Source organism: Musa acuminata, chromosome BXJ2-11 (genome assembly GCF_036884655.1).
Source record: "Musa acuminata AAA Group cultivar baxijiao chromosome BXJ2-11, Cavendish_Baxijiao_AAA, whole genome shotgun sequence".
NCBI lineage: Eukaryota > Viridiplantae > Streptophyta > Magnoliopsida > Zingiberales > Musaceae > Musa > Musa acuminata.
This window is the reverse complement of record NC_088348.1, coordinates 31,187,167-31,214,331: the sequence shown is the minus strand read 5'-3', so window position 1 is coordinate 31,214,331 and position 27,165 is coordinate 31,187,167. Positions and strand designations below refer to the sequence as shown.

The 27,165-nt window shown below is 40.8% G+C and overlaps 2 protein-coding genes and 1 long non-coding RNA gene across 4 annotated transcripts; 2 read left to right on the top strand and 1 right to left on the bottom strand.

Annotated features, from left to right (window-relative positions):
* Nucleotides 1-1,356: 1,356 nt before the first annotated feature.
* LOC135584842 (auxin response factor 18-like) lies at nt 1,357-6,263 on the bottom strand. Of its 2 annotated transcripts, XM_065132463.1 has the most exons (6): nt 5,928-6,263; nt 5,695-5,848; nt 5,524-5,587; nt 4,278-5,431; nt 2,308-3,209; nt 1,357-1,885 (listed from the first exon to the last, which is right to left on the bottom strand). In XM_065132463.1, exons 4-6 carry the CDS (start codon nt 5,370-5,372, stop codon nt 1,816-1,818), a joined length of 2,067 nt encoding a protein of 688 aa, XP_064988535.1. In that variant the 5' UTR covers nt 5,373-5,431; nt 5,524-5,587; nt 5,695-5,848; nt 5,928-6,263; the 3' UTR covers nt 1,357-1,815. The 2 variants fall into 2 exon arrangements, with proteins under 2 accessions (XP_064988535.1, XP_064988534.1); XM_065132462.1 differs by having other exon boundaries at nt 5,539-5,587; nt 5,695-6,263.
* Nucleotides 6,264-14,061: 7,798 nt separating this feature from the next.
* On the top strand, nt 14,062-17,744 carry LOC135627216 (uncharacterized). The gene is made up of 5 exons (XM_065133228.1): nt 14,062-14,161; nt 15,135-15,158; nt 16,635-16,709; nt 17,213-17,317; nt 17,430-17,744. The coding sequence occupies exons 2-5, from the start codon at nt 15,141-15,143 to the stop codon at nt 17,544-17,546; spliced, it is 315 nt and encodes a 104-aa protein (XP_064989300.1). The 5' UTR covers nt 14,062-14,161; nt 15,135-15,140; the 3' UTR covers nt 17,547-17,744.
* An 819-nt stretch (nt 17,745-18,563) lies between these two features.
* Nucleotides 18,564-20,436, top strand: LOC135627225 (uncharacterized). Its single transcript, XR_010492559.1, has 3 exons — nt 18,564-18,738; nt 19,263-19,311; nt 20,196-20,436. It is a non-coding gene; the product is annotated as an uncharacterized LOC135627225 (long non-coding RNA).
* The last annotated feature ends 6,729 nt before the right edge of the window (nt 20,437-27,165 follow it).

Below are 27,165 nucleotides of genomic sequence, written 5' to 3'. Positions count from 1 at the left end.
TAAGAGAGTTCGCGAGGAATTGAGAGTTTATAAGATGTTATTCCTTCGAGGCAAACCTAAAAAAAACCAAAGAAGGTAGAGAGTGATACTAACACTGCTTTGAATGAGTGAATCGCTCAATGAATTATCCTTCCCATAAGCTCTCTCTCTACCTCTTTTTTGTCTCGATCCTCCTTCATGCATTAAACAATCAACAATTGGTTGCATATATTAACATGGATTTATGCACCACTGTTTGCCAAGAAGATGGATTCATGCAAATTTATGCTTCTTGATCTTGGATGGATCTTGCGATTGAACAGTCAACAATAGGGTGCATATATTATTAACATGGAATCAAAGACAGAGACATCAGACGAATGAACATCTTGCTTTCCATCACCACCACAGATTAATACAAGACAAAGACATCAGACGAATGAACATCTTGTTTTCCATCACCACCACAGACTAATAAATGTCGAATGTGGTCCAAGAACTCATAAGAATTGGAAGGGAGTGCAACTATTTGTTTGCTCTTGATCATACACTCTGGATCTGTACATGCAACCATTTGTCCTAAACAATCATGGAGGATTGATTGCATGAAGTTACACTACAGTTGTTGGACATATCATGTCACCTTGACCACCTAAAGATTTGATAACCAAGTTTCCGATCCAGATATAGAAACACTGGAAACTTCATAGTTCATCTTCAACAGCATCTATCCACGAGGAGCCTTTAGATCCAAAAGATCTCGATATATAAGCATTCTAATGATACAAGAGCAACAATTGGAGAGTCAGCAACAGTGTTAATGACCCCAGACAAAAGAAACAGGTGAGACTGTGTAGAATTGGCTGAGCCAAATTGCTTCCTGCCATAAAAACCTGTCTTTTTTCTTTGTCATGTGGTATTTGGAGCATATCTTTCAACAAATTCCCATTTTCCAGGGATTCGAAAGCTCAATGAGAGAGTTCTTGCATGGAGCTTCTGCTTGTTGATTGCTCAAGAGGCCTGTGTGTGCTGAATTCTTTGCTCTGTCACAAGTAGGGGATAGCTCAGGAGAAACCATGGAAATGGCAGTGAGTCTGGTTGGACAAGACATCAATTTCAACAAAACAGCTAGGTTATCTGCATACGTTCTTGACAGCAGGTACTTGGTGATTGATTACTTGAGCTTCAATTTGACTTGGCTGAATGAAATATTTCTCTTGCAATCACGAACTCTCTCTTCAATTGATACAGGCAGGAAAAACGACTGAATTCGTGACACCACTAAATCGGGAGCTGCAATATAACCTGGGCTCAGTGTTCTCAAGATTTATAGATCAATCCAGCAACACTGACATGAACATGAAGACAACTATAACGAGTCAATGAAGAAGATTGAACAATCTGCATTCCTTTCGGCAATATTGTGGTTTTAAGTTTATATTACACAGCATCCAACAAGCATTGAAACTCGACTCTAATAATATGCACGGACCAGCTAAAACTATGACAACTGACCACCGACTTTCTCACACAGAGAACCAACTCCATCGTAGTTAGTGTTTTTCCATGTGCCTGAAAGACCAAAGTTTGTGCTTTTTCTAGCACAAATAAATGTGGCAGGAATTTCCAGCGAGAATAGACCGCAACACTGATTCTTTTGCTAAATAAAGTTGCTAATAACTTGTCCTTAGTTGTGAAACTCATACTGGAAATTGAGATGAAACAGAAAACTGGCTTTCGAAACATAAAATCAGCATCCAAGATGAAGTGCCTGTGATGTTGGCAATTTAAGAAGAGACTTGCCTGCTCAACTATACAATTGGCAAGTGACTTTCCCTAGCTTGCTATGTTGTCGCTTCCTGTATCAGTTAATATTGTCAGTCTCCTGGCTGATTTCATGAAGTCACTGCAACAAATGAAAAAACAAAATGTATGCGTCAATTCACAGAGCAAACAACAGGTTGTGGAGGTAAGGTGAAAATATTATAATTTTGTAAACAGTTTCACGAAAAAACAAGGACTGCTTCCTCATTAGTCTCAGACATATCAACTTCATAAAATATGTACAGAAGAGAACAAAATTTTGGGAAGACAGTTATGCAAGCCATATGGAACTCTAAGATGTAAATTTGATGTGAAAAAGCTGGAGTAACTAAAGAAGAAAATGCAATGAAACATTTGAAAACTTCCAAATCCTCTTTGAAGAAAGTTTAAAGGAAAAGAAAACCACCAAAAAGGATCTTCAGGCAAGAGTCTACAGCATCTTGCAATGACAAAGGAAGGAATTGTCTTTCTACAAATTATAAAGATTGCAATCAAATAGATCACCTGAAAGGTTCTTCTCCAGTGTGTTTAACTGCACCGGCTGCATTTTTATAAAGCACATGACTCACCATCTCTGATTTTTCAGTTCCAAACATGTCAGCAAGCCTCCCATATAGTTCCTCATATGAGCCTAATACAGAGAGGTCAAGGGTGCGACCCACATCCTCTGATTCCATAAACACCTTACATTGCCCAGTCCAATGACCAAACTCCGAAGCTAGATGATCCTTCTGACTTGGGAATGCTTCAAGAGATCCCTTCAGATTTATTGCAGATCCAGAACCATCAGACATACTCACTGTCTTTTCAAGATTCTCATCCGATAAGCTGTTTCCGGTAGCACAATGGGATGTCGTATTCTCAGATTTGTTCAAAGACACTTGTTCTTCAGTGAGTATTGGTTGCCCAAAGAGCACCAATTGTGGTGGCTTCCCATCACATGATTTCTTCAGGCTCTGAGAAGGATGACTGATAGTTAGCAAACATGATACCTTGTCACGAATAGTAGGATTGCCAGCAGTAACACCCGTAGAAATCCTCGAGGGCAGAGTAGCATGATCAAGCCGATGAAACCCAGTGTGGAACAGATCCGTCTGCAGTTTGTTAAGTTGGACATCTGATAAAGATAGACCAAATTGTGCATGCCTGGTTCCCTGTATGCTTTCAGGAGTGTTGTCAGAAAAACAGCAGAAGGGGCTGTCCCTGGTGATGATGGGGTTTCCTACGACCATTGGCATTGGACATTGACCTTCAAAGGGAAAATCAGGGTGTTGGAGAATCCGTGGCTTTTTCCTGGGTGGTGAGAGATGTGCAAGATGAATGGCTGGCAAATTTGAAACCAGTTCAACCAGCCATGGACTCACACGCTTCACATTCTGTAACAGGTCTGGTTCATCCCACGTCACCTGCAACATCATTTCAAGGGTGATTAGCATTCTCAAATTGAAAGACAAATATACTCACAGGTAGAAAGGGAATACAATGAAATCAAAGTCATTAGATTACCAAGCAAAAAAACCACATGCAGTATGTGTATTCAAAAAAGCATTGTTTTCTTTCTTTTTTGACAGAAGTCAAGCACAATTTGAGGATTTTAGGAAGCCCTAGATGATGAGGATTTTAGGAAGCCCTAAAATTTGAGGATTTTAGGAACCGATCTATTCACGAGATACTGTAATTTTCTCTGCCAGGAAGAATTTTTTTTTACAAAGCACTTATCTCCAATTGAATACTCAAACATGTCAACGTGAAACAATCATAGGCATCATCTTAGTTGTTTTAAAAATTGCATTTTTCTGGTAGCAATATATTCCAATGCAGCTAGCCAAACTAGTACAACTTTCAGAATTATGAATTATGGATTGCCAAAGAAAAGAAGATCACACACTTATTTTAACAACCAAAAAATCTTTTTTTTTGTATTATTAAGAAAGAATAACAATTTTGTATCACAGTTAACTGTCTGAATAAAATATTAATACAATAACTTAAGATCCATGTTCATGAGATCAAATATAGTTTTACGCTGATTGTATATTAAAAAATTAATATATAATAAAAATGGTGGAGAATATTAACAAGTTCAAGGACATCAAGTGATCACCATATATAAGGGGGAAAAAGAGTTTATACTTGTTCATGAGAACACCAAGATGTTTAAAGCAACTGCATCATAAAACTTCCTCTCAGAATATCCCTCAAGCATTTTCTTTTTCATGACATCTTCATCAGAAAAAAAACATTTCCTCTCTACATTAAATTTTTTAACCCAATTAAAGTGAAATGAAATGTGAATCTGAAAAAAGAAAAGAACTAAAGCGCATTTCTCATACTTAAAGTTGGCTTCTGATAACCACCAACATTGTTTAAGAAAAATGATTTCAATCAGAAAGAGCTAAAGCACATTTTGATCACCAAAGTGTACAAAAAAGGGAAAGGATAAACAACTTGCATATGCCGCATAAAGAGGATACCTCGAGAAGTCTCCATGGTGAATTAGGCCATCTTATGGGATCTGCAACCTGAACCGAAGATATAGTCCCCATGAACCAACTAATCCTTGATGAATCCTCAGTTTCGAAAGCCATTTTAAATCTCATCCCCGGATACCACTGGATCCTTATCGCTGCTTTCACTGCTGCAGCCTTTACACAAAACTCTGGCGTACTGGCTCTCGGGTAGTACACAACCTCGAAAGGCTTCCCATTTGCTGCAAGTTTTACCGCCTCAATGACAGAATCTATTCTCATTTGGCTCCTTCCTCTTATACCCCTGCTGGAATCAAAATCATCACCATTACCTCTCATCAATTTGCCATCTTCTTCCCTCACGAAGACAGATAAGCCACCATATCCAGAAGCACCATTACTGCCTGGGGGATTCCATCCTGGCCAGCAATCTGGGCCATCACCAGCCCCACCTTTTTTGGCACGTCGGATACCAACACAGAGTTCCCCGTTCTCTGCTCTGAGGAACACAATGGAATCCCCTGCCACAAGTTTCTTCTGGTTCACAAAGGTGCTCCATCCGGTGGTGAGAAGGTGCCGACGAGGTGTCCCCCTGTATATGTGCCTAAACTTCCACACCTCGCCATGTACATCCTTTGCGATCACGGTCTGTACCGGAGGATCTGCCGAGTAGTCCAACCTCGGGAAGATGGTCTCAGCGCAGTAGCGAGGGACCGAGAATCCACCACCATTGTTGGCATCCGATTGGGTCAATGTCTTGGCAAAAGAAGCAGGCTTTCCGCACACATCAATTCCATTCATACCGAGGTCCAGCCCATCATCTTCAGCATAGTCGAGCTCGCTGCCCCTGATAGGGGCCATCTGGATCTTGGCAAAGACTTCGTCTGTCTCCCGGTCAGCCATGAACTTGACTGCCGTGACTCGGGAGAGTATGAACGGCGGTATCCACCGTGAATTCCCAAAGTCCACAAATCCTTGGGCGTGCTCCGCGTGACCCTGGGGGAAGTAGTAGACCCTGGAGTTCACGGCCGGCATCTGAACCATCCCGCCAGCGCAAGCATGCCAGAGCTGGGAGTCCAGGCACTTATCGTTGTCCTTCATTGATGGTTCTCTCGTGGATTCGTCGGATAAGAGCAACTCTAACTGGCCTTGGAAGAATTCTGCGAACAGAGACAAATTCGTGGTGGTATAATTGATAAAGAGACCATCTTCGTCACCTAAAAAGGTAGCTATGAAGAACAGCATACGTTACCATGACACTCCTCACCTTCCGCACGAGCCAATTCTTCATATCCTTTATAGCACAAGACACGTTCCTGCGACAAGGAATCAAAACGGAGAAGAATACGCCATGAATCAAAAAGATCCAGACCACTTCGCATAATAATTCTGAAACGAAGCAGAAAACCTCAAATTCGCTTACCTTCGCTCCGAACAGAACTGAGGCAACTGGTGAAGCAAGAAGAGAAACGACCGGCACCAAATGGAGAACCCGTGAAATTTCTTGTCCTTATCCCCAAACTTTTCGTCTCATAGACGATCAAAAGCAGGCGCAAAATCCCAAAAGTCCAACCTTTCTGCACTCCACCGAAATCTCTCAGAGAATCCAACCAGAAGAAAAAAGGAAAATACAACACCACTTGCAAGCTCAATTACCTTCAACTCAAGCCCTACAAAACCCACCACACGATGACCTCAACTCCATCGTTTCCAACCAAAACAATGCCAACCCTCAGAAAAAGCACGAAATTTCACCCCCAAAAACTTGAACAAAAAAGATTTCAAGAATTTATTCGACACAGATTCCACCCCAAGATGCAGTCTTTCCGCTCCTTATCCTCGATCCACAGTGACTCCCTCCTCGCCCGCACTCGTAGGCGACCGGAGGAAAGAGAGGCTGCTCACACTGGATATTTCCCCTGCTCGGTCGGATCTCTTATATCACCATCATACAGAGCCGATCTCTCTTTCGAGTAAAAAGCAAAGGAAAGAGAGAGAGCAAATTAAATGATTGTGAAACGAAAAAAATAATTTCGAGAAATATTTATTCGTTTAATTTTTGCCCCTTTTTGAGGTTTTAATTAGGGTGATGTCACTGTTGTGGATACTGTAGTAGTAGTGGTGGGTGAGAGAGAGAGGGAGAGAGAGAGAGAGAGAGAGAGAGAAGGGGAGGATCAGGTGTTTGTGCAACTTGACGCTAAAACTTAAAAGAGAGGCTACTTTGTCGACGCGTGTCAAAGACGCTACCCGCCGATCTTCCGGTCCGACGATGGTATTCTTGACGCGACCCCGTCACCAATTCCTCGCCGATCCGGACGACTCGCGGACCCCGCTGTTCCTTTCCTGGATAGCTCTTGTCGTCGCCCTCTATTTACAGCACTACCATTGCCGATTTCTATGTATGTCTTCTCTGATCCTTTCCTCCACGGGAAGGGCAAAGACCGATTGACATCCTACTACTGCTATCGCTGTTGCTGCTGCTGCTACTGGTACTGATCTTGCGGTATATGTGATAAGGTATTTTTCGGATCTAGGTCACGTTACAATTGATATTACACCACGTCACAATCAAGTCAGCAAGAGAAGCACCTTCACACGGTGTCGTTCCGCACGTCCTGAGACGGTGGCCGCACAAAGGTACCATCTCATCCCTCGAGGATCGATCGTCACACCAAACCCGCGTACGATCGACCCTCGTATAGTAGTAGTATAAAAACCCCTGACCGGCATATAATTAAGGGGGAGAAAAAATGAAGGCAGAAAGCAGAACCCTACATTGACTTACTTGTCGAGGGGTCACAGTCGGTAACAACTCGATGGGGCTTCTGTGCAGGAAAATGGTAACGTTCGAGGCGAGACCATCCCGATCGATAGAGGCATCCTTTCTCTTGATGCACCAATCAACATCTCGACGAAGAGACATCGATATTGCGGTGCCAACACACGGGCTCAACCGACTCCGACATCTAACTCAATCGATCGAAGACTCCCGACATCGTCCCGTGGACTAAGCCGTACTGACTCATCAGCCACAATGCATCAATTTATCAATTATATATATATATATATATATATATATTGGCTGGAGTTAAACTGGCATGTCAAATTTGGAGACTGCTATGTGATGCCAACTGCATGCTCAGCTTGTTTCATGGCTTTTTGTTCGAAGATTCTCAGCTACGTGGCATGATCAAGATGGCAAAACCACATATAGCACTGCATTTGACGTGAAGGGACTCTTCTTTTCAGATGTGTATGTACCATGAACTGCGCATGTCATGGGGGCAGCTAAAGACAGCTTGCCGTGCAAAGACAAGCAGGTGAAGCCGTGCTTAGTTAGATAAAGTGGTATATTATGTCTTATTCCTCCATCCATCTATCTATTTTTACGACAGCTGCTCCTTGTCGTCTCTGTCACAAAGTAAACACTGACATATATATATATATATATTGCTTTTGGTGCTCAATGATTCTAATTTTCTTTTCCTTTTCTCCTATTAGATTTACTGAGTTCAAATCCATTTTAAATGGTGAGGGAGCGGTGAAGGGTAAAAGAGTTATTACGAAGAAGCAGCGCGGGAACGGGGGGCGATCGGTTGGGCGAGGGGGAATCGGCGATTCATCTGAGGCGACGGGGCGTGGTGGATCCCGCGGCGGGGTCAGCGGCCGGGGACGGCGACAACCGACCTCCCCACGCCGCGCGTCCGCCGATCCGTCAGCGTCCTCCTCCCGTGCGCCGGTCTCGCTAACGTGCGCCGTGGTTTAATAATAACAGTATTGTTGTTGTTATTATTATTATTTATTGCTTTTGTCTAATTTTGTTCTTTTTATTTTGTTTCAAGTCTAAAAAGAGGACGCGTAGTAGCGCCACGCGTCGAGAGCAGGGTGGAACAGAGCCGGGCCCCGCGTGTGTCGGACATTTTGTCGTTTCCGAACCGGGGCCTCTGCGGAAACGACAAAGAACGGGTCGGGAGGTGAGAGGCGGGCCCCGCTCCCTCTAATCCCACGGTAAGCATGATCACGATGACGACGACGATGATGTGAACAAGCCCGACGAAACCTTTCGTCCCTCCAAAGTAATACATAGCTTACCCATGACGGTGGTGGAACTATGTTCACTGCACACGCAGCGGATGGACCATGGAAATCATGTGGGCGTCGTAAACCTCCGTCTCCGCAGTCAATAGGAATTGGCAGCAGATGGACCATGGAAGGCTTGTGGGCGTCGTGAACCTCCCAACTCCGCAGTCAATAGGAATTGGAATGGCTCCACAGTTTTTGTGACCGTAATACCCAGGTTCAGAGAAAGATACGAGAAGAATCTGCTTGCCATCAATGAGAACCAGTTTCACATGAGCGCCTACTGTGGGAAAGAGCAAAATAGAGTAAAAGTATAAGCGAGACAAACGGGACAATGTACTTAGCAAGCGGCAGCCACCACTTGACCTGGAACAAGATTCAAGCCGTTAATGTTGAAGGACAAATATCCAACTCTCCTCATCCCTCTTCTTCTTTTATTCGGGTAGAAGAAGACAGCTTTAAGATCATACTTTGTTTTAGTGTTCGGAGAATAGGAGTGCGGTTGTGATGTACGTGTGACGGTGGTTTCATTTGCTGGGAGAAAGAATTCTACACAGACGAATGATGATGGTTCGGCAGAAATATCAGGAACCAGTAATCTCATTCACACAGGATCAGCTTAATTCGAGTGGCACTTGGACGCACCGGTAGAACATTTCAAAGCCTAACTTGCCGGTATTGTCTTCCTTTAGTCAATCAACAACAGCACTTGGTTGCATCATTGTGGAGTCCAGCTTACCTTATCCTTGACGCTCCTTCTCCACGTTAATGAACAAGCAAATTAGGCTTCTTTTCTTGAGTTAGGTAGCAACATGCATCTCCATTAATTCTACCGTCGTACCATTGTTCTGCTATATTCCATCCAGTTGCATGGTCAATGTGAAGATTCCATGAAATGAGAACTAGGACTAATTTAACACCGACCCGTCCAGATGTTACGAAGCGTTGTCTTGCAGGCATGGTCCCGTTTCGAGATTGGAAAGTGTGGACGACAACGATGATAGAGAAGTCGATGAATCATGGAACAAGAGTCACGAGCATTCAAGCATCCAAGGGAACGGAGGAGCAAGGGTTGTTGGTGGTCTCCTGAGCCTAGATTCTAATTGGCTGAAGACAAAAGATACTTTTTCTTTGAGCAAAGAAGAGAGCAGATACTTGCACAGAAGTGATAAGTATGTTGATCACCCACCCACCCGACCCAGTGGCTTGCCTGTCCTACAATGTTCATCATGAACTCAGACAACATGCGTTCGATAAAAGGAGCGGTCAGGTAGGGTTCTTGTACACATGCAGTCTTACTGTGCATGTTCATTGTAGATTGCCACAACGAAGCAGTAACCATGTCTTTGACAAAAGCAGCCCATCAACGACTTGATCAAGTGGTCAATCAACCTTTATATTAAAGAAGAAATGTATGTACGAAGATGAATGCAAGTGACTTGTCATTCACTCTAAAGCACCAAGTCAATGCTTTTTTCTGGTTTAAGCTTTTTCGTCTTTTAGTAGCGTGGGAGTATTTCTTAGCACTTACACTTAATATAGATTTGTTAAAGGAAGAGAGGGAGAGAGAGAGATATGTGGTGATGGGGTCAAAGGAGGAGGAGGAGGCAGCAAGTAAACATAGGGACATGCACACGTGACTGACGCGGCACAACCCGTGGCCTCCGGTCCGCCTCGGTGGCCGCACCGGGTGAGGCCAAGCTACTCGGCCGTCGATGGCGATCGCTGTCTCCTCCGGCTGCGTCCTACGTGAAGGCGTCTTGTCTTACCACCCTAATGCATGGTCGAATACGTTTCTTCTTCACCTCTTCTCCCTGTCTCGGTACATCAATCCATCAACTAGATCAGCAAGCTCTACGGTGGAATGTTTGCACGTGACACAAGTAACACTAAACTGAGTTGGTCAGTATGGACTTCTTTTCTTCTTCATCATCGAACACAGTTGGATTCTCATAGAGAAGTAAGTGTATATGGATAAAATGGTATAACCAGTGCTAAGAGTTGCTGAATCACAAGCTCATGAATCAAAGCACATCATCATGCCAAGTCAAATTGATGGCTTTTCTCCCAGGCAAACTGTAGATGAGTCATTCAATGTTGGCATCAGCTCATCCACAGCTACTGTAGGTGATGTTGGATATCAACCTTTAGCTAAAAAGCTTAGTGCGTGAACTCCTTTGGGTCCCATAACAAGTGAAAGAAAAAAAAAGACAAGTACATGACCACACCTCACCTCAAATAAAGCTACTGCATGTCTCAGACACCAGCTTGTAAAGCTGTGCATCTTATCCAGAAGAGAAAAGCAGTTCTCGACACATGCATATGCTTTCTGCGGGAAGATATACCCAGTCAACTAGCAGTAGCATGGAACAAGTGGTGATCCTCGCGAATTATTAGGTGGCTTGTCAACTGTTTCACCACACACTTTTGCAGAAAGGAAATGCTTGATCAGTCATATCTTCTGATGATTGTCTTACAAGGAAACAACACCATTAAGTTGTAGAGCAGAAGAGCTCTTCAGTGTGTCTTCTTCTCCACTCCACTTCAAGTACACCATCATTGTCAGCAAGCAAAATAATCACCCACAGATGTTGCAAAACTAATGTCTTCCGCAGTATGTTCCTGAACTCGAACATGAGTTTTGCTTCACTAGCATCATTAGACAGGCAGAAGATACATGTGTGTGATATATTGTTCTGTTGTTGCAGGGAAGAGATGTTGGAAGTTGATCAGTTCTAAACCTGTGGATTGATGATTACAGGAACACCCTCTTCCATGTGCTCAGAACCCAATATAAGTGGCGAAGCCTGTTACTTGTTAGTATCAGAAACTCCAGAAACAAGTTTCCTTTTGGTTACAGTGGGCAGGCCACTTTGACTTGGGGTTTCTCCATACAGCCTGACCACCATGGATGGTGAAACCCTAGGCAACAATTGCCTTCCATTGTGGCACCAAACTAGACTATTAATTGTGTTATTTAAGATGTTCACTGGTCAGTGGAACAAGAACAAATAGATTAAGGCATGGTTTCAAGGCCACCAGCTGGGAGTTAGGAATTTGTAGTCATTGGTTTTCCAAGTTGAACTTGACAGAGTCAATGAGCTGGATGTATCTGTATGTTCTAACACCATGGGGCAAGGTGTTGGAATTCTGAAAGAATAAAGAGCATTAATCAAGACACTAGGTTACCTTCTGCTGTAGTCAAACAGTAGAGTAGGCTTAAATATGGTCACATAGGTAAGGGAACACCACTAGAAAATACCAATCACTGGGGTTTCCTTTCAGATATTGGCAGGATATGTTAATTTTTTTTCTTTCATATAATAATGAAATCATAAATACTCAATGGGACTCAATCTCTGTCAACTTCTACTTGATTCAGAGCAGTCCATTGTAACTTTTGAAGGACCACACTGAACAACAGATAAATTCAATGTGGAACTTTTCATGTTAAAACATGAGTTGTTTCACACATGATTTGTTGTTCGACTTACTTCCAGAACATTCTATAAATGTTAAAAAGTGACTAACAACAAGTTGATGTTTCTCATTTTTTGAATACTCAAGGCAAAATTTTATGAGAAAATGCATAAAGAATATGTTTAAAAAGATCATTGAATAGAGGAGATAACTGGTCTGGTAGGTGCTCAAACATTGAAGAACAAGTCAACCCCATCTTTGGGGAGTGTCATGGTTAACATGATCTATTGGTGGTGCTGCTCTCCATTTCTTCTTGCTAGGTCAAAGTCCAACTCCATCCAAATTGATTTGCTCAAATATTTTAGGTCAAGTGTGCTACTATCATGAGGTGATAGAATTTGATGAAATGTTGTACACAATATAATAATCCTCTTGTGTGCTATGGGCATCATACTACATCATGCTTGTGTACTGTGTACATCAAGCCTCATCCTAAATGGATATAATTCAGACCAATTGATATCTAACTTTGACTTTCAGATTTTGATGTGCAAGACTGAACAATACCAAAATCAAGGAGTTTCAATTGATAGTTTGATTCATAGTTTTACTTGGGAATCAATTAAGAACTTTCACCTGAGCAGATGAAAGAATATCCACTGTCCAAATAGTGTTGTTTGTCCACCACATAAGGCTCAATTGTGAGAGTTATGAAGTATATAGTTGGAAAGCTAAACAAGGTATACACTCAGAAAGAGAACAGGATTCTGAGAAAATGGATTTCAATCTCAACTAGTAAGCAATTGTTTGGTATCTTCCAGTTTTCTTTTTAATAATAGGAAGAGGTTCCTCTAAGTAATCATGTAATTGTATTGCAATTTAACTATATTTGTACATACATACATGCATAAACCTAGACTTATGTACACATTAGAGTGATATTAGTAACACCTGGTTTTGTGAACTGCATTCATATTTTTAGCTTGATAATAACCCATAAACAAAATATATTAGAATTTGATAAGGTATATTTTGGGCTCTGACAACGTCACAACCAACGTCGCGCCACACTACCGCTAAGTCAGCAAGAGGAGCACTCCCACGTGTCGAGCCAGGATCCGTACCAAGACATTCTTCGGTATATCCCGTCCCGGAAAGCTCGAGACAACATCGTATGACATCGTTCCGTGCGTTCCGGGACGACGGTCACACAAAGGTACCTCCTCACCCCTCGAAGATCGATCATTGTACCAAACCTGCGTACGACCAACCCTCATACAGTAGTATAAAAACTCCTGACCTGTATCTGACCAGCGGAGGCGAAAAAATAAAGAGAACCAAACACTAACTCACTTGTGGATGGCCCAAAGTCGGCAACCACCCGACGAGAGCCTTTTGTGCAGGAGAGCGGCCACCCCCCAGGCGCGACCGACTCGACCGAGAGACACCAACCAATATCCCGACACCAGTATCCCGACCCACGACCGTAATCGATCCCGACAACCCGTTCAACCGCGCGAAGTCTTCCGACATCAACCCGTGAACCAAACCGTGTTGACTCACCAACCACAACATGTCAGTTCACCAACCGAACTAAAAACTAACTTATGCAAACACTCAAGAAAAATCTCTCTCTTCTGCTATAAAGGATTATTCGGATATAGACAACTAAAGGTCAATCAAAATAAAGATCCATACATACAAGCATATTTTTGGATCAAAATTCAATAGAATGGGTAATAATGTTGGGATTATTACGTTCGTATGACAGTCCTAGTAAATATATTGACTTAAGCTAAATATAAGATTCTTCAAATATTTGGATATTATACAGATGCTCCTTCAAATATTTAATTTTTTTACATGTGTCATTTTATTAGCTTCCTTAACATAAATTCAGATTAACCATTACTACTATGATCATGAATGAGAAATACTAATTATTTAGTACCATTTTCATCAATTAGTTGGTTTTTAATTTTTAAATTATAATGTAAAGAGACAATTATGAAATTTAATAATTAATGAAGATATGTATGCAATATTTTTGAAGGTTATTCATATTGGGTTTGATATATTTGTAAGATTTCAGTTATACTCTTAAGATTATTTAGAGGGATAAATATGAAATATACTAATTATATATAAATTTGGCCCAAATGTAACGGTCAATCCTTGACGGGTAAATCAACCGGACGAGTTTTATCAGACGGTCACCGTTAAGCCTTACGTTGAATCGCCCGACATCTTCGGGTTCCAAATAGCGTGACGAAACCGTGTCGGTTTCGGCTTTTATTAAAGCGGCCGAACCCGACTTGGCTCGAACGCGGAGCTCCTGCTGCTTTCTCTAGGGTTTTGTGGGGAAGAGCCGGCGATCGAAGGAACTTGAGGTGCGCTTCGAATCGAAAAGCATATGCTTTGCTGCTATGTTTCCCCCCCTAAATATTATATCGTTATGGCCCATTAATCTTTTGCAATGCGCTATTGGCACTTTTCCTTGGGAAAAATCATCGTTTTTAGCTGTTATTGCGGTAGGGTTTTAAATGCAGTCAGTGTGGTGTTGCATCTGTTTGCTGTGGAGGGCTTAGCGTCGGTTTTTATTATTGGTCGATTATTTTGTTCGTTCTTCTGAGCAATCTTAGATGGTTGATCGGTTTTGCTTATTCCGTGAGATCTGTTCGAGAGTTGTACGAGGACTGGGTATTATTTGTTAAAGGTCAAAGGATCGAATTAGCAGCTTCTAAGCTGCTAAAGTTCGTCATTTTTCTTTTCCATAAGGATGCAACATTCGAGCCAAGAATTTGTGGAGATTGAAACAAAAAAAAAAAAAAAACTAATGGCCGTATTGATTGTATGCACACTAAAAATTTGTGCTTTATTGATGTGCTTGAGAACATGTATCCTTATTCCTGAAATGGATCTTAGTCAGGATAATCTTATTTCACTAGGAATCTTTGGTTTTCATTAGGATATTAAATGAGATATTGAGCAAGATGTTCCTCAATATCGCAAAAATATTTATGTTGCTGACATCATCTGAAGGCCTGCATACATCCCTTTGCCATTTGTTGCCTTTTAGTCCTATATTTATAGCAACTATTAGTCACGCACACACACTTTTTCTTGGCATCTATGCAAGTGACTTTGCAAACGATTTGGATGATAATTTTAACATATTATCACCTTGTGTTGATGATAGAATGTTCTTTGTAGAAATATCTCTTTACGTTAAGTTACCTTTGCATACTACTGCTGAATTACCATATTCATTGGTCATCTATGCTTTTTTCTCTCATTATAATAATGCAAAGTATTAGTTAATCTTTTTCTGTTAGTTCTTATTCTTCCTGTTTCATTTTGCAGTGGCTAATGGAGGACGACACTACTGTAAGTTGTCTAGTACCCTGTTTCTGGTATTTTATCTATCGAAATAAGATGCTTCTGATCTATTCTTTTTAATATCAACATTTTGATAGATAACTTTGGCATGGAAGGAGCCTGAAATGTCATCAAATTATCTCATTTAAGGCTTGTTCAAAGTTAGATGCGGTTAAGACATGCAATTGCAATTTAATGATTCCTGCTCATTTTGTTTGAAGGCATCCAAAAATTAAGATGGGCATTGCTAATCATCAGGCTATCCTAAAACAATAGTAATAACTACGATACTTTAAAGGGACAAAATATTGTTTCCTTTTTTTTAATGACAAATTCCAAATTTCAGAATATTTTAATATTTCCTAAGCATGATCTGGGTCAATTTGCATATGTACTTGGAGATTATTTATCTTGTGAATATTTATAATTTACTTTCATCGAATTACATATGGATTATAAAGCAGAGTGTTTATTACTCTAATATGATTGACTTTGATTTATGTATTTTAGAATTTTGGATGTCTGGCTTCAAATTCAGTAGGTTGAATATGTTAACAAGCTCATATGTTTCTTGTGTTCTTGTATTTTCTAGTACTAGTGTATGCTCATCCATATACTTGGTTCTGAGTGAATTTATTGGTAATTTCTGCTCTTGATGGAAACATTGGTAATTTATGGGTAATTTTTGTTCTTGTATTTTCTAGTACTAGTGTGTACTCATCCATATGCTTGGTTCAGAGTGAATTTATTTGTGATTTGTGCACTTGATGGAAACATTCAGAAAGTTGCATATTGAGATTAAATATAGAGGTACCACAAGTTTTTTTTTTTTTTCAATGTAATTAGACTGGGATCTTGTTGTTGATGCTTTTGACATCTCTGCTCACTTGAATGAGAAGGTTTCAACAGTGCTAGGTCTGGCAGTATGTTTTGTGGTTCATTTGCTGGATTTTTCTGTTGTTTAACCTTGTACAAAATGAGCATGATGCAGGGAATTCAGAAGGTAAAGAATAGCTTTTAGTCAAATATATAGCACGAAGCTTGTTGATCCATTGATATAAGTTATTTGGTGTTTTGAGCATCACCTTCCTTCATCTTTTTGATTAAACAAATCAGCTTAGGATATAATAAAAAAGTTAATATGGTTAAAAAACATGAAAGAACTAAATAGTGATATTGACTTTCTAAGTCTCTTATTGGCCATCATTTCTGCTTGTATTTGATCATTAAGTTCTATTAGCCTCATCCACTGGATGCTGAAATTGATAACCTTCGTTGGATGATCTTCCATTAGTAGTTTCTACATGTTAAAACAATATTTTCAAGAACTTATTAAATCTGGTGTTCATCGATCAAAGATTAAGTCTTGAACTTTGTTTGTTATTACTGCAAGGCCACTGTATCATGTCGGTGATGATGCTATTTATAGTGAATTTACCGCTTTTACTGACAAAGACAAGTTTAACATGTGCAACTTATGTTCAGGCCAAGAAAGAAGAAGAGGAATTCAATACAGGGCCTCTCTCTGTTCTGATGATGAGTGTCAAAAACAATACACAGGTATGAGGAGTCTGACATGTTCTAGAATGTTGATGCTAAGGGAATAAATTATATGAATTGATATAATTGACTTGCAATGGTGTATCTTGGTTCCTTTATTTCGTGGATTAGACATTTAAATGGATGCATAACTATTTTACGTTTCTACATTATCACAATATTAAACGGAGAGAAGATAGTTTGTCCCTGATATTTTTACAGCATAATTTTGCTGGATAAAGTCTGATTTGCAGAAAATGTTGGTAAATGTCAGGTCATGTCATTTAGCTCCATTTTATTTGATGGAAGAAATAACTCTGTTTGGAAGCCTTGCTTTGATTGTTCATAAAAGAAATTGAAATGTTGATTTTATATATTTTTCTTGGTGTTTTGTTTTATGAAAGTTATGGTAACAAAACATCTTTTGGTTGGCGTAGAACTATTCTGAAGAACAACTTTGTCTTTTCATGATTTATCTAGTGACTGAGCAATTCAAGAGTGTTGCTGAAACTTTTCTGCAACAGGTGCTTATCAATTGCAGGAACAACAAGAAGCTACTTGGCCGTGTGAGAGCATTTGATCGCCACTGTAACATGGTCCTCGAAAATGTTAGGGAGATGTGGACTGAGGTAAGCTGACTAGATTCTTTCACCAGTCATCTCTTTCCATAGTTTCTAATGGAACTTTGTTCTCGTTGCAGATTTTCCATCGTTTCTCATGAGACTTTTGTTGTCGTTGCAGATACCCAAGACCGGCAAGGGAAAGAAGAAAGCGCTTCCGGTCAACAAGGATCGATTCATCAGTAAGATGTTCCTGCGAGGGGACTCGGTCATCATTGTGCTCAGAAATCCCAAGTAGGGATCAGATGTTGGATGTGGGAATGGCTTGCCATATAGTCTATGCATCGGATGACCATATACGTTGAGCTAAACTTCATTGTTGTTGGACAAACATGATCGGTGTATGATTTGCATGAAATGATGTCTGAACCATTGGAATGTTCCATGTCAAGATGATCTCTATTATGGTGCAGATTGTTATTATTGATGATGGACAGATCCGAGTGATATGGATGCTGGTGGTTGATTCTTCGAAGTTGGAATGCTTCCTATGGTCACATGGACAGTCATGGTCAGGTTGTCATGTGTTATATTAGAACATCACATGGTGGCAACATGTCATCCATCATCAGTTTTATTTTGTAGTGAACAATGACAATGGATTTAATATGCTTTGCTCACCATGAGAGAAGGAAATCATGTGGCACGTATCTTATAGTCAATGAATTGATGAGTATATGCATACATATCTAGAGAGAGACGAAATGGTCTAGCTGTCTGCCCTCATATTAAATGTGATCGATCTGTCCATTTGAAATCGAAGTCTGAAGGTACATAATTAGGAAGAACATGATAAAAGCAACAGTTGAAGTTGACCAAGCTCCATGCATGATCAATCTCAAAGTCAACCTCTCGAATTAATAGCAACAGCCGTACCATTTAAGGGATAACAGACCAACAGTGCTGAGATTATTAATGTTGCAGTCATGTAGGAAGATGCAGGTCACCTACATCCATCCTGATAGGAACTCGAGCAAAGAGTGAGCTCTCATGGCATAATGTTCAGATTCGCAATATGTGGTTGCATTTATGTAGGGATACATATGAACAATGTTCTAAGTCAACAAGTTAGATTTGGGTCTCTGTTAATCCAAATTGGCTGACACTAACTTTTAATGTCTCGCTTGACCACTCGAGCTGACTTTTGACGAGTGAGGGAAGCGTAGAGCTGACATTTGAAGCCATTATTCTCAAAGTCGTCTTTGCACCCACACTTGATTTCTCAAAGCACGTCATAACACAATTTGCAGACGAAGAAGTTTCTGCTCTATATAAGCATCATATCCACTCTTTGGATGCCAGAAGAGCAGGGAAGAGAAGAAGAAGAAGAAGAAGAGAGAGGGAGATGAATTGGATTAGCAGGAAAGTTTTCCTTTACAAGGTGACGTTCGGATTGTATGTGCTCGAGTGGTGGGAGCAGTGCCTCTTCAGTATCCTTTTTCATCATCTCTTAAGGTTTTAGTAGTAGCAGTTCTTCCAGGTTTGGGTGCTGATACAAATAGTTGTTTGTGGATTACAGTTCTCTCTGTCTAATATATGTTTAAGGGACGGATGTGGTGGACAAGCAGCTCAATTATTAGTCTAATGAGCGAATCTGAAGAGAGAAAACATGCAGAGATGATCAAGTAGTTGTATATATAATATGCATAAGAAGAAAAGAAAGATCATATCATTTTATTTTGGAGATCATTACATGAGCTAAGGATTTGTACTTTGCTTTTCACTACCCTATCGATCGATTCTACAAATCTCCTCTTCTTTTTTCCTTGTCATACTAAAAAAAACAAAAGTGTTTGACCATTCGGCCATAACTAAATTCATTTTAGCTCTTTTTTTTCTTCTTCTTCTTGACTTATTTTCAAATTTAATTCTTACTTTATTTTTTTTATTTTGAGTTTCTTTTAGCTTGTTTCTTGTTTTACATATGATCATGGACTTTCTTGACTCCAGTTAGACTTATTTCTCCTGTTTCTGGTTTGGATCATTTTTCAACTTACTTCCAGGTAAATTTTCTTCTCTCCTATTTTCTCTTGGGCAAGTTTCATGTATGTATGTTTAATTTTCTTCCTAAAATTATTGCATTATGATCTTGAGATAATTGCCAAGCCATTATTAAGAATATGCATTTATATGTTTGAGGGGGCTTTCAGTATTTCACCACTAAAGTGTGCTAATACTTATCTTTAGATAAGTATGTAAACATTAAGAATATAAAAATATACTTCAAATTTCTTGTTTAAATTCTCATGTGAATGTTCTTCCTCAAATTTTTTTGAAAGATTTTTTTATAATATCACAATATCCCATAAAGTCATATATATGTCTCTTCTGACATATTGGATTGGTTAGTGTATTATTACATAATTGTTAAGTCTCATATTAATGTAATGGAGATTTCTTTATATTTTTGTAAAAGAAAGTTCATAAGATCCGATTTGGTAAAATAGCTAAATTTAAGTTTGATATTTTTCTCTTCTTATTTTTGAGAGAGATAATTATTATTATTTTTTTTACTTCATTTGCTACTGAGCACTTGTTCAACCTCTTTATCATATTCTACATGCTTGTTCATACCTGGAGTTTGTCAGTGTTCTACCAACTGACAGAAAGATTCCTTGAAGGAAATCAGACAACATTTGTCATGGGGCATTTCACCTGCAGGCAATTGTTCCTCATCATTAGTTCACTAAATGATCTAGAATAACCTTCTCAGAAACAATCTCCAGAAATGAGTAGCTACTTTAGTACTTGGCATATGCTCTGGATTTTGGCATGATGTTTGTTTAAAGCTAGAAGAAACATTTCTATTCCAAGTTCACCAAAGTTTCTTTGCTCTTCATGTCCTCAGCTCACTTTATCCAGTGTGTTCATTGTCTGCCTTTTCCAGTTGTTTGAGGTCAACATTCTTTGTTGGTGGAAGCTCTGCAATCATAGGGATGTTGATCTCTTAAAGATGGTGGAATTGGAGCAAAAGCAAAAAGGAGGTGCTGCTGCTGCTGCTGCTGCTGCTTGCAAACCATGTGATGATGTGTCCATAAGACTTTGGATTGGAGCTTTTATGTAAATCATCTATTTCAAATAAGAATTTAGATTGTGCCTCAGCTATATTTCTATTAAAGAATTCTACAGATTTGGAGATTATTGATTTGGATCAGAATTGTCAGAACTCTGAAAACAACATACTAAATTTCAGTCACTTTCAACCAACAAACAAATTTGTTTTCCCTTTAATTTCAGGATGGGCAAAATAGAAAGCTTGCAATCTTCTGATTCATGCTTTCTATTTTGTCTTGTTGAACTATGTTGCTCAATGATCCATGCTCAGGAAAACCCTCCCTTTCCCTACCACAGCAACTTTGTTTGACCTTGCATTTGATTCCTGGAAGTAATCCAATGCACTACTGCAGGATTAGTCCTACAGATGAACATCGAAGGTTGATCTTAAACGATCCCACACACATATTGATAACAGAGAGATTTTCTCTGATAAAAGAGAGATATTCTCAACTGCATAGCAGATGAGATTTCCTCAACTGCATGAGGAAATCTCTCTGCTCAGTTAAAGAAATATCCTCTTTCACTATGTATAAATAGACTTCACATGATACTACTTGAAGTGTGCCTTTTTGCTTTATCCTTATAATCTCATTCTTCATTCTCTCATTCTATCATGGTATCAGAGCGGCGTTCTCCTCTTTGAGTCTTTCAACCTCACCCATCAGCTTCACGTCAGGCCATGGAAGCTACTGTTGCATCATCATCAAACCACTGCAGTCATCCACCTCTCACTTCCCACCTTTCATCGCCGCCAACGCCCCATCACTGACCCTCTGCTCCAGATCTGCTCTGCTTCCGCGCGCTGGTCCATCAACCAGCTCCTGGCCTTCTCCCTCCAATGCCTCCGCCACCGCTGTCCTCGACTCCGGCAACATTATCCTCACTGCTTCTGAGAGGACCTTCTGGGTGCAGGCCTCCCAGCAGCCAGCATCCTGCTCTGCCTTCGCAGAGACAAGCAGCCTTCGATAACTTTCCACGCTGCTGCCTCGTTGCCAAGATTCCTCACTTCTGATCTATTGCACACAGATCTGCAGCTGTCTTGCACAAAACTGATCACGCCATTGGCTACATCACTGCCCAAAGTCCTTCCTATAGAACTGCTGCATAGAAATCTACAGCTTTACACCATCTTGCATAGGTCTTTTCCTTCAACGAAGACCTTATTCTTTCACAGATCTTATTTGCCACCACCTCATGTGACATTGATCTATATCAACACTTCTTTCTCCCTGATCATATCTTCCATATGTCATCATCATCTACCTCTGATGCTCCCATTACTGTTCCCGCAGGGAACCACAGTACCTTCCTACATACAAGCCTTATTTTCATAAATGCAGCAGCCCTCATCCCCTTCAAATTATCCAACGGTGGTAACTACGCATCATGGTGTGCTCAATTTTCTAATCTACTATTTGGCTATGATCTTCTAGGCTATGTTGATGGCTCTCTTCGTTGTCCACCGGCGATGCTCAACATCCCAAGCGCATCCGATCTAGTACCAAATCTGGATCACAAACTATGGTTACGCCAGGATCGCCTCATCCTTCAAGCAATTCAAGCCTCGGTCGCTGGATCCCTTGCCCCACTCATTTCTTCATGTGACACTACTGCCGAAGCTTGGTGCAAGTTGCAAACCTATCCAGCCTCATGAAGATAAAGCAAGAGGGAAGTAATATTACTGATTATCTACATAACATAAAGGTTATCATCGATAACTTGGCCTTGGTAGGTCATTCCCTCAGTAATGAAGAAGTTACTGTTCATATCCTCAATGGCCTCGGAGACGAGTACAAGGAATTGGCAGCAGCAATACGGGCGCGTGATTCACCAATCACATTCGAAGAACTTTTCGACAAGTTGATTGACTTTGAGATATATCTCAAGCGCAAGGACAAACCGCCAGGACCATCCATCACAGCTGAAGTCACTCAAAAAAGGAGGGGCAATTCGTATAACAAGATTGTTAACAAAGGTTTGACCAAGACACCAACTATTCCTCCTCCTCATCCTCAACATTCCAATCACAACAACCAAGGTGGCTCCTTCAATCATCCGCAGTCCTGGCGCCCTCACAACCCAAACCAACAAAGAATTATTTGCCAACTATGTGCTAAAGTCGATCACTCTGGAAAGGTCTGTCGATCTCGACCCAGACTTCCTGCTCAATCACATTGGCCTCAAGCAAATCTCACGACTACTCCAACGACTAGTAATCATAATTGGATTGTGGACTCTGGCGCATCCCACCATATCACCTCAGATCTTCAGAACTTGTCCATCCACAACAACTATAGTGGCACTAAGGACATCATCATCGGTGACAGTAAAGGAATTCCTATTACTCATACGGGTTCTACACTGCTTAATTCACCTACTACAACCTTTACACTCGATGATGTTTTATGTGCACCTTACATTAAACGAAATCTCATTTCCGTTTCTCAATTTTGCAAACAAAATAATACCTCCATTGAATTCTTTTCTAACTCTTTTCTTGTTAAGGATTTGAGCACGGGGGCATCATTGGTCCAAGGCCAGAGTAAGGACAATGTTTATGAATGGCCGTCACTTCCACAAATAAAACAGCCCACTGCTTATTCCTCCGTTGCAGCTTCAATCGATGTGTGGCATCGTCGTCTCGGTCATCCCTCTCTCCCTATCCAAAATAAATTACTTTCTCGTTATTCTCTTCCTACTCTTACAAATAATAGGGTTGTCACTTATTGTGATGCCTGTCTTCATAATAAAAGTCATAGACTTCCTTTCAGTGTTTCCTCTATATCATGTTCTAAACCATTTGAAATTATTTATACTGATGTTTGGGGCCCTGCTCCTGTCACTTCTTTTGACAAGTTTAGCTTTTATGTTATTTTTGTCGACTATTTTACTAAATACACATGGCTATATCCTCTTCGTCATAAATCAGAAGTTTCAAAAGTCTTCACCAACTTTAAAAAGCTGGTTGAAAACTTCTTTCAGTCTACAATTAAAACAGTCTACTCTGATGGTGGAGGTGAATTTCAAGCCCTTACATCCTACCTCTCAACCTGTGGCATCCAACACCTTAAGTCACCCCCACACACTCCTCAACTAGTTGGCTCTGCTGAACGTAAACATCAACATATCGTAGAAACTGGTCTCACACTTCTACATCAAGCCTCCATGCCACCAACTTTTTGGTCTGCCGCCTTTCAAACTGCTGTCTACCTTATTAATCGTTTGCTCACTCCAGTTCTTCAATACCAGTCTCCATTTGAAAAACTATTTTCCAAATCCCCAAACATTCAAAAACTCAGAATATTTGGTTGTTTATGTTATCCGTGGCTACGTCCCTATGCCCCACACAAGTTAGCGCCAAGATCTAAAGCTTGCATCTTCATAGGATATTCTCTTGAGCATAATGCCTTTCGGTGCTATGAACCACAATCTCAAAAAGTCTTTATTTCACGACATGTTGTTTTTGTTGAATCTGCATTTCCATTTCAACACCATGAATCTCCTACCATTCATACCACTCCGACAAATATTCATTCCTGGAGTATACATTCGATCCCCTCAAACGAACCTCCTCCTACACCATCCAGTCCTATTGTTGAAGATCCACGCTCTTTTGTTCTCCCGGTTCAACAACTCTCCACTCCCCCCATTCCTTCTCCCCTTCCTTCTTCACAAGTCTCCCCTACCACTGAAGTCGTATCCTCAGAAACACAACAACTTTCTTTACCTAGTGCCATCGATGCATCTCAACCTCTCTTGCATCCTGTCGATGCCTCTCCACCACTCTTACCAATAACACAACCTGCAGTTCCTAGCCATCCAATGACAACACGCTCAAAAAGTGGTATCTTTAAACCACGTCAGGTTCTCGACCTCCATACTATCACCAATTCTTCTCTTGAGACCAGTGAACCCACCACAATTACTCAAGCACAAAAATCTTCACATTGGCGTCAAGCTATGTGTGAAGAATATGATGCTCTTCTACGTAACTCCACATAGACTCTTGTACCTTCTCATCCTGCACAAAATATCATCGGGTATAAATGGGTATTCCGAATTAAGCGAAACCCCGACGGGTCCGTTGCTCGATATAAAGCACGATTAGTAGCCAAAGGGTTTCATCAACGACCTGGAGTTAATTTTACAAAGACTTTTAGTCCTGTCGTTAAACCCACAACGATTCGGCTTATTCTAAGTTTGGCCATCTCCAGAGGTTGGAACTTACGACAACTGGACGTTAACAATGCCTTTTTACAGGGGACTCTAACTGAAGATGTCTTTATGTAGCAACCCCCTGGCTTTGTTCATCACCAGTATCCGAGACATGTTTGCAAATTACAAAAAGCTATTTATGGTCTCCGTCAAGCTCCCAGAGCTTGGTATACTGAACTTAGATCGTTTCTGATATCAATTGGCTTCATCAACTCCAAGTCTGACACCTCTTTATTCCTCCGACAACATCATGGCAATATAATATATCTTCTAGTTTATGTAGATGATATTATTGTTACAGACAATGATCCCTTGGAGGTTCAGACATTTTTAAATCAATTGGCTGATCGATTCTCCCTCAAAGACTTAGGACCATTGAGCTACTTTCTGGTAATGGAAGCAACATTTACATCCTTCGGTCTCTTCCTCTCTCAAAGAAAGTATATTCAAGACTTATTATCAAAGACAAATATGCAGGATGCGAAAGTAGTTGCTACTCCTCTCTCTACCGGTGAATCACTCAAATTATGTGATGGCAGCTCTACCACGGACTCAACTCAATACCGGCAAGTACTTGGCTCCTTACAATACTTGGCTCTCACCCGTCCAGATATCTCATTTGCAGTCAATAAATTGTCTCAATACATGCACCAACCTTCTGCTATACATTGGTCTGCGGTTAAACGAATTTTGTGATATCTTAAAGGGACCCTTAATCATGGTCTCTTTCTCCGCAAAACCACTCAACTTCATCTCTATGCCTTTGCTGATGCTGATTGGGTGGGAAACTTTGATGATAGAACCTCCACATCAGGGTATGTTATCTTTCTTGGGTCTAATCCAATCAGCTGGAGTTCTAAGAAGCAAAAGATAGTGGCCCGGTCTACAACTGAAGCTGAATATCGTGTTATTGCTACCATTGCTGCTGAACTCAACTGGATCACAAATCTCCTCAAGGAACTCAAAGTTAGCTTTACTCATACTCCCACAATATATTGTGACAATGTTGGAGCTACCTACTTATGTGTCAATTCAGTGTTCCACTCGCGCATGAAACACATCGCCATCGACTTTCACTTCGTGCGAGATCAAGTTGTCAGACATCAACTTCGTGTCTCTCATGTCCATATGGTTGATCAACTTACAGACTCACTCACGAAGCCTCTAGCCCGCAAACTATTTTTGTTTCATCGATCCAAGATCGGTATCCTTGACAGGAGCTCGATCTTGCGGGGGCATGATAATAAAGAGATTTTCTCTGATAAAAGAGAGATATTCTCAACTGCATAGCAGATGAGATTTCCTCAACTGCATGAGGAAATCTCTCTGCTCAGTTAAAGAAATATCCTCTTTCACTATGCATAAATAGACTTCACATGATACTACTTGAAATGTGTCTTTTTGCTTTATCCTTATAATCTCATTCTTCATTCTCTCATTCTATCACATATTCCTATCATTCTGATGGTAATTTAAATGGGGTTGGAGTTGCTGACATCGATGTTTCAGCTACCATGCCTTGTTCATGGATGTAAGGAACACACGTTTCGATTGAATGAAAACTACAGCATCATCAGTAGGAGCAGCAGCAGCAGCAACAACAATAACAACAAACTCTTCGTAGCCTCTAATTGCATGGATATCCAAGCTGTGTGTTGGTAGATTTAGATGAGGTTGCATGAACCACTCATCGTTTGCTTTGGAGTTCTCTTCCTTTTCCTTCAAAGAACAGAAGAACTCTTTACTTGACTGGCATCGATTCCGGTGGATGTACTCCGTCCGGTCTTGAAGAAGACAGGGCATGTGTGCTTATGCACCTTGTCCAAAACATCTAAAAATTGGCTGATAAATGGAGCCTGCTCGATCAGAAGAGGGTGTTTGGTAGCAGATGAAAAGGTCACCAAACTAGAGGAGAGGAAAGACACTGTTCCATTGTTCGTGACCGATGACTGAGAGCATGTACGTACGTGGAGATGAACTCGTCCATGTAAGGGCCAGATCGAGCACATCTCCTCCACCATTTGGGTTGGTGAGACGTGTGAACCAATTTCTGCCACACTGTCATCTCCCGTTCTCTTCTCGTGGCAACTCATCCTCACCACGGTAAAGGCAGAACTCGTTAATGGCAAGCTGACAAGCGCAGCTGCCGCTACTATACTCTTTTTCTCTGTGGGTGGGTGGGTGGTTGGGTGGGTGTGTGTGTGTGAGAGAGAGAGAGAGATGGTTGGTGAAGAGCATTCCACACCAAACTCCAACTTTCTCACACTTGACAATGGCCGCAAGGTTGGATGGACAGGAAGTTCGGATCATGCCTCGTGAATGAACTGTAGGTTGTGACCAGCTGACTGAAGCTGATGTTGCTTCCTTTCCTCCTTTCTTCTTCGTCTTCTTCTTCTTGTTTGAGCAAATGCCATCTCCGAAACAAATCAAGCATCAAAAGATGAATCACCTTGTGGCCAACAATTTGTCGTGTCCCACAGTCTGCACCTGCAAGCCAAGGTCTGCTCATGGTCGCCTTTCGTCATGTCGAGTATCTAATGGCTGGATTCCTATCATCTACTCTTACAAGCCCAGTCAAAATCCAA

Bases quoted from the DNA above. Each gene is read 5' to 3' on its own strand.
- LOC135584842 (XM_065132462.1), bottom strand. From the start codon at position 5,372: ATGAAGGACAACGATAAGTGCCTGGACTCCCAGCTCTGGCATGCTTGC. The intron at 3,210-4,277 runs GTATCCTCTTTA...ATGATGTTGCAG, and splicing joins CACCATGGAGACTTCTCGAG to GTGACGTGGGATGAACCAGA. The intron at 1,886-2,307 runs GTGATCTATTTG...CATTTGTTGCAG, and splicing joins ACTGGAGAAGAACCTTTCAG to TGACTTCATGAAATCAGCCA.
- LOC135627216 (XM_065133228.1), top strand. The intron at 16,710-17,212 runs GTATGAGGAGTC...TTTCTGCAACAG, and splicing joins GTGTCAAAAACAATACACAG to GTGCTTATCAATTGCAGGAA. The intron at 17,318-17,429 runs GTAAGCTGACTA...TTGTCGTTGCAG, and splicing joins TTAGGGAGATGTGGACTGAG to ATACCCAAGACCGGCAAGGG.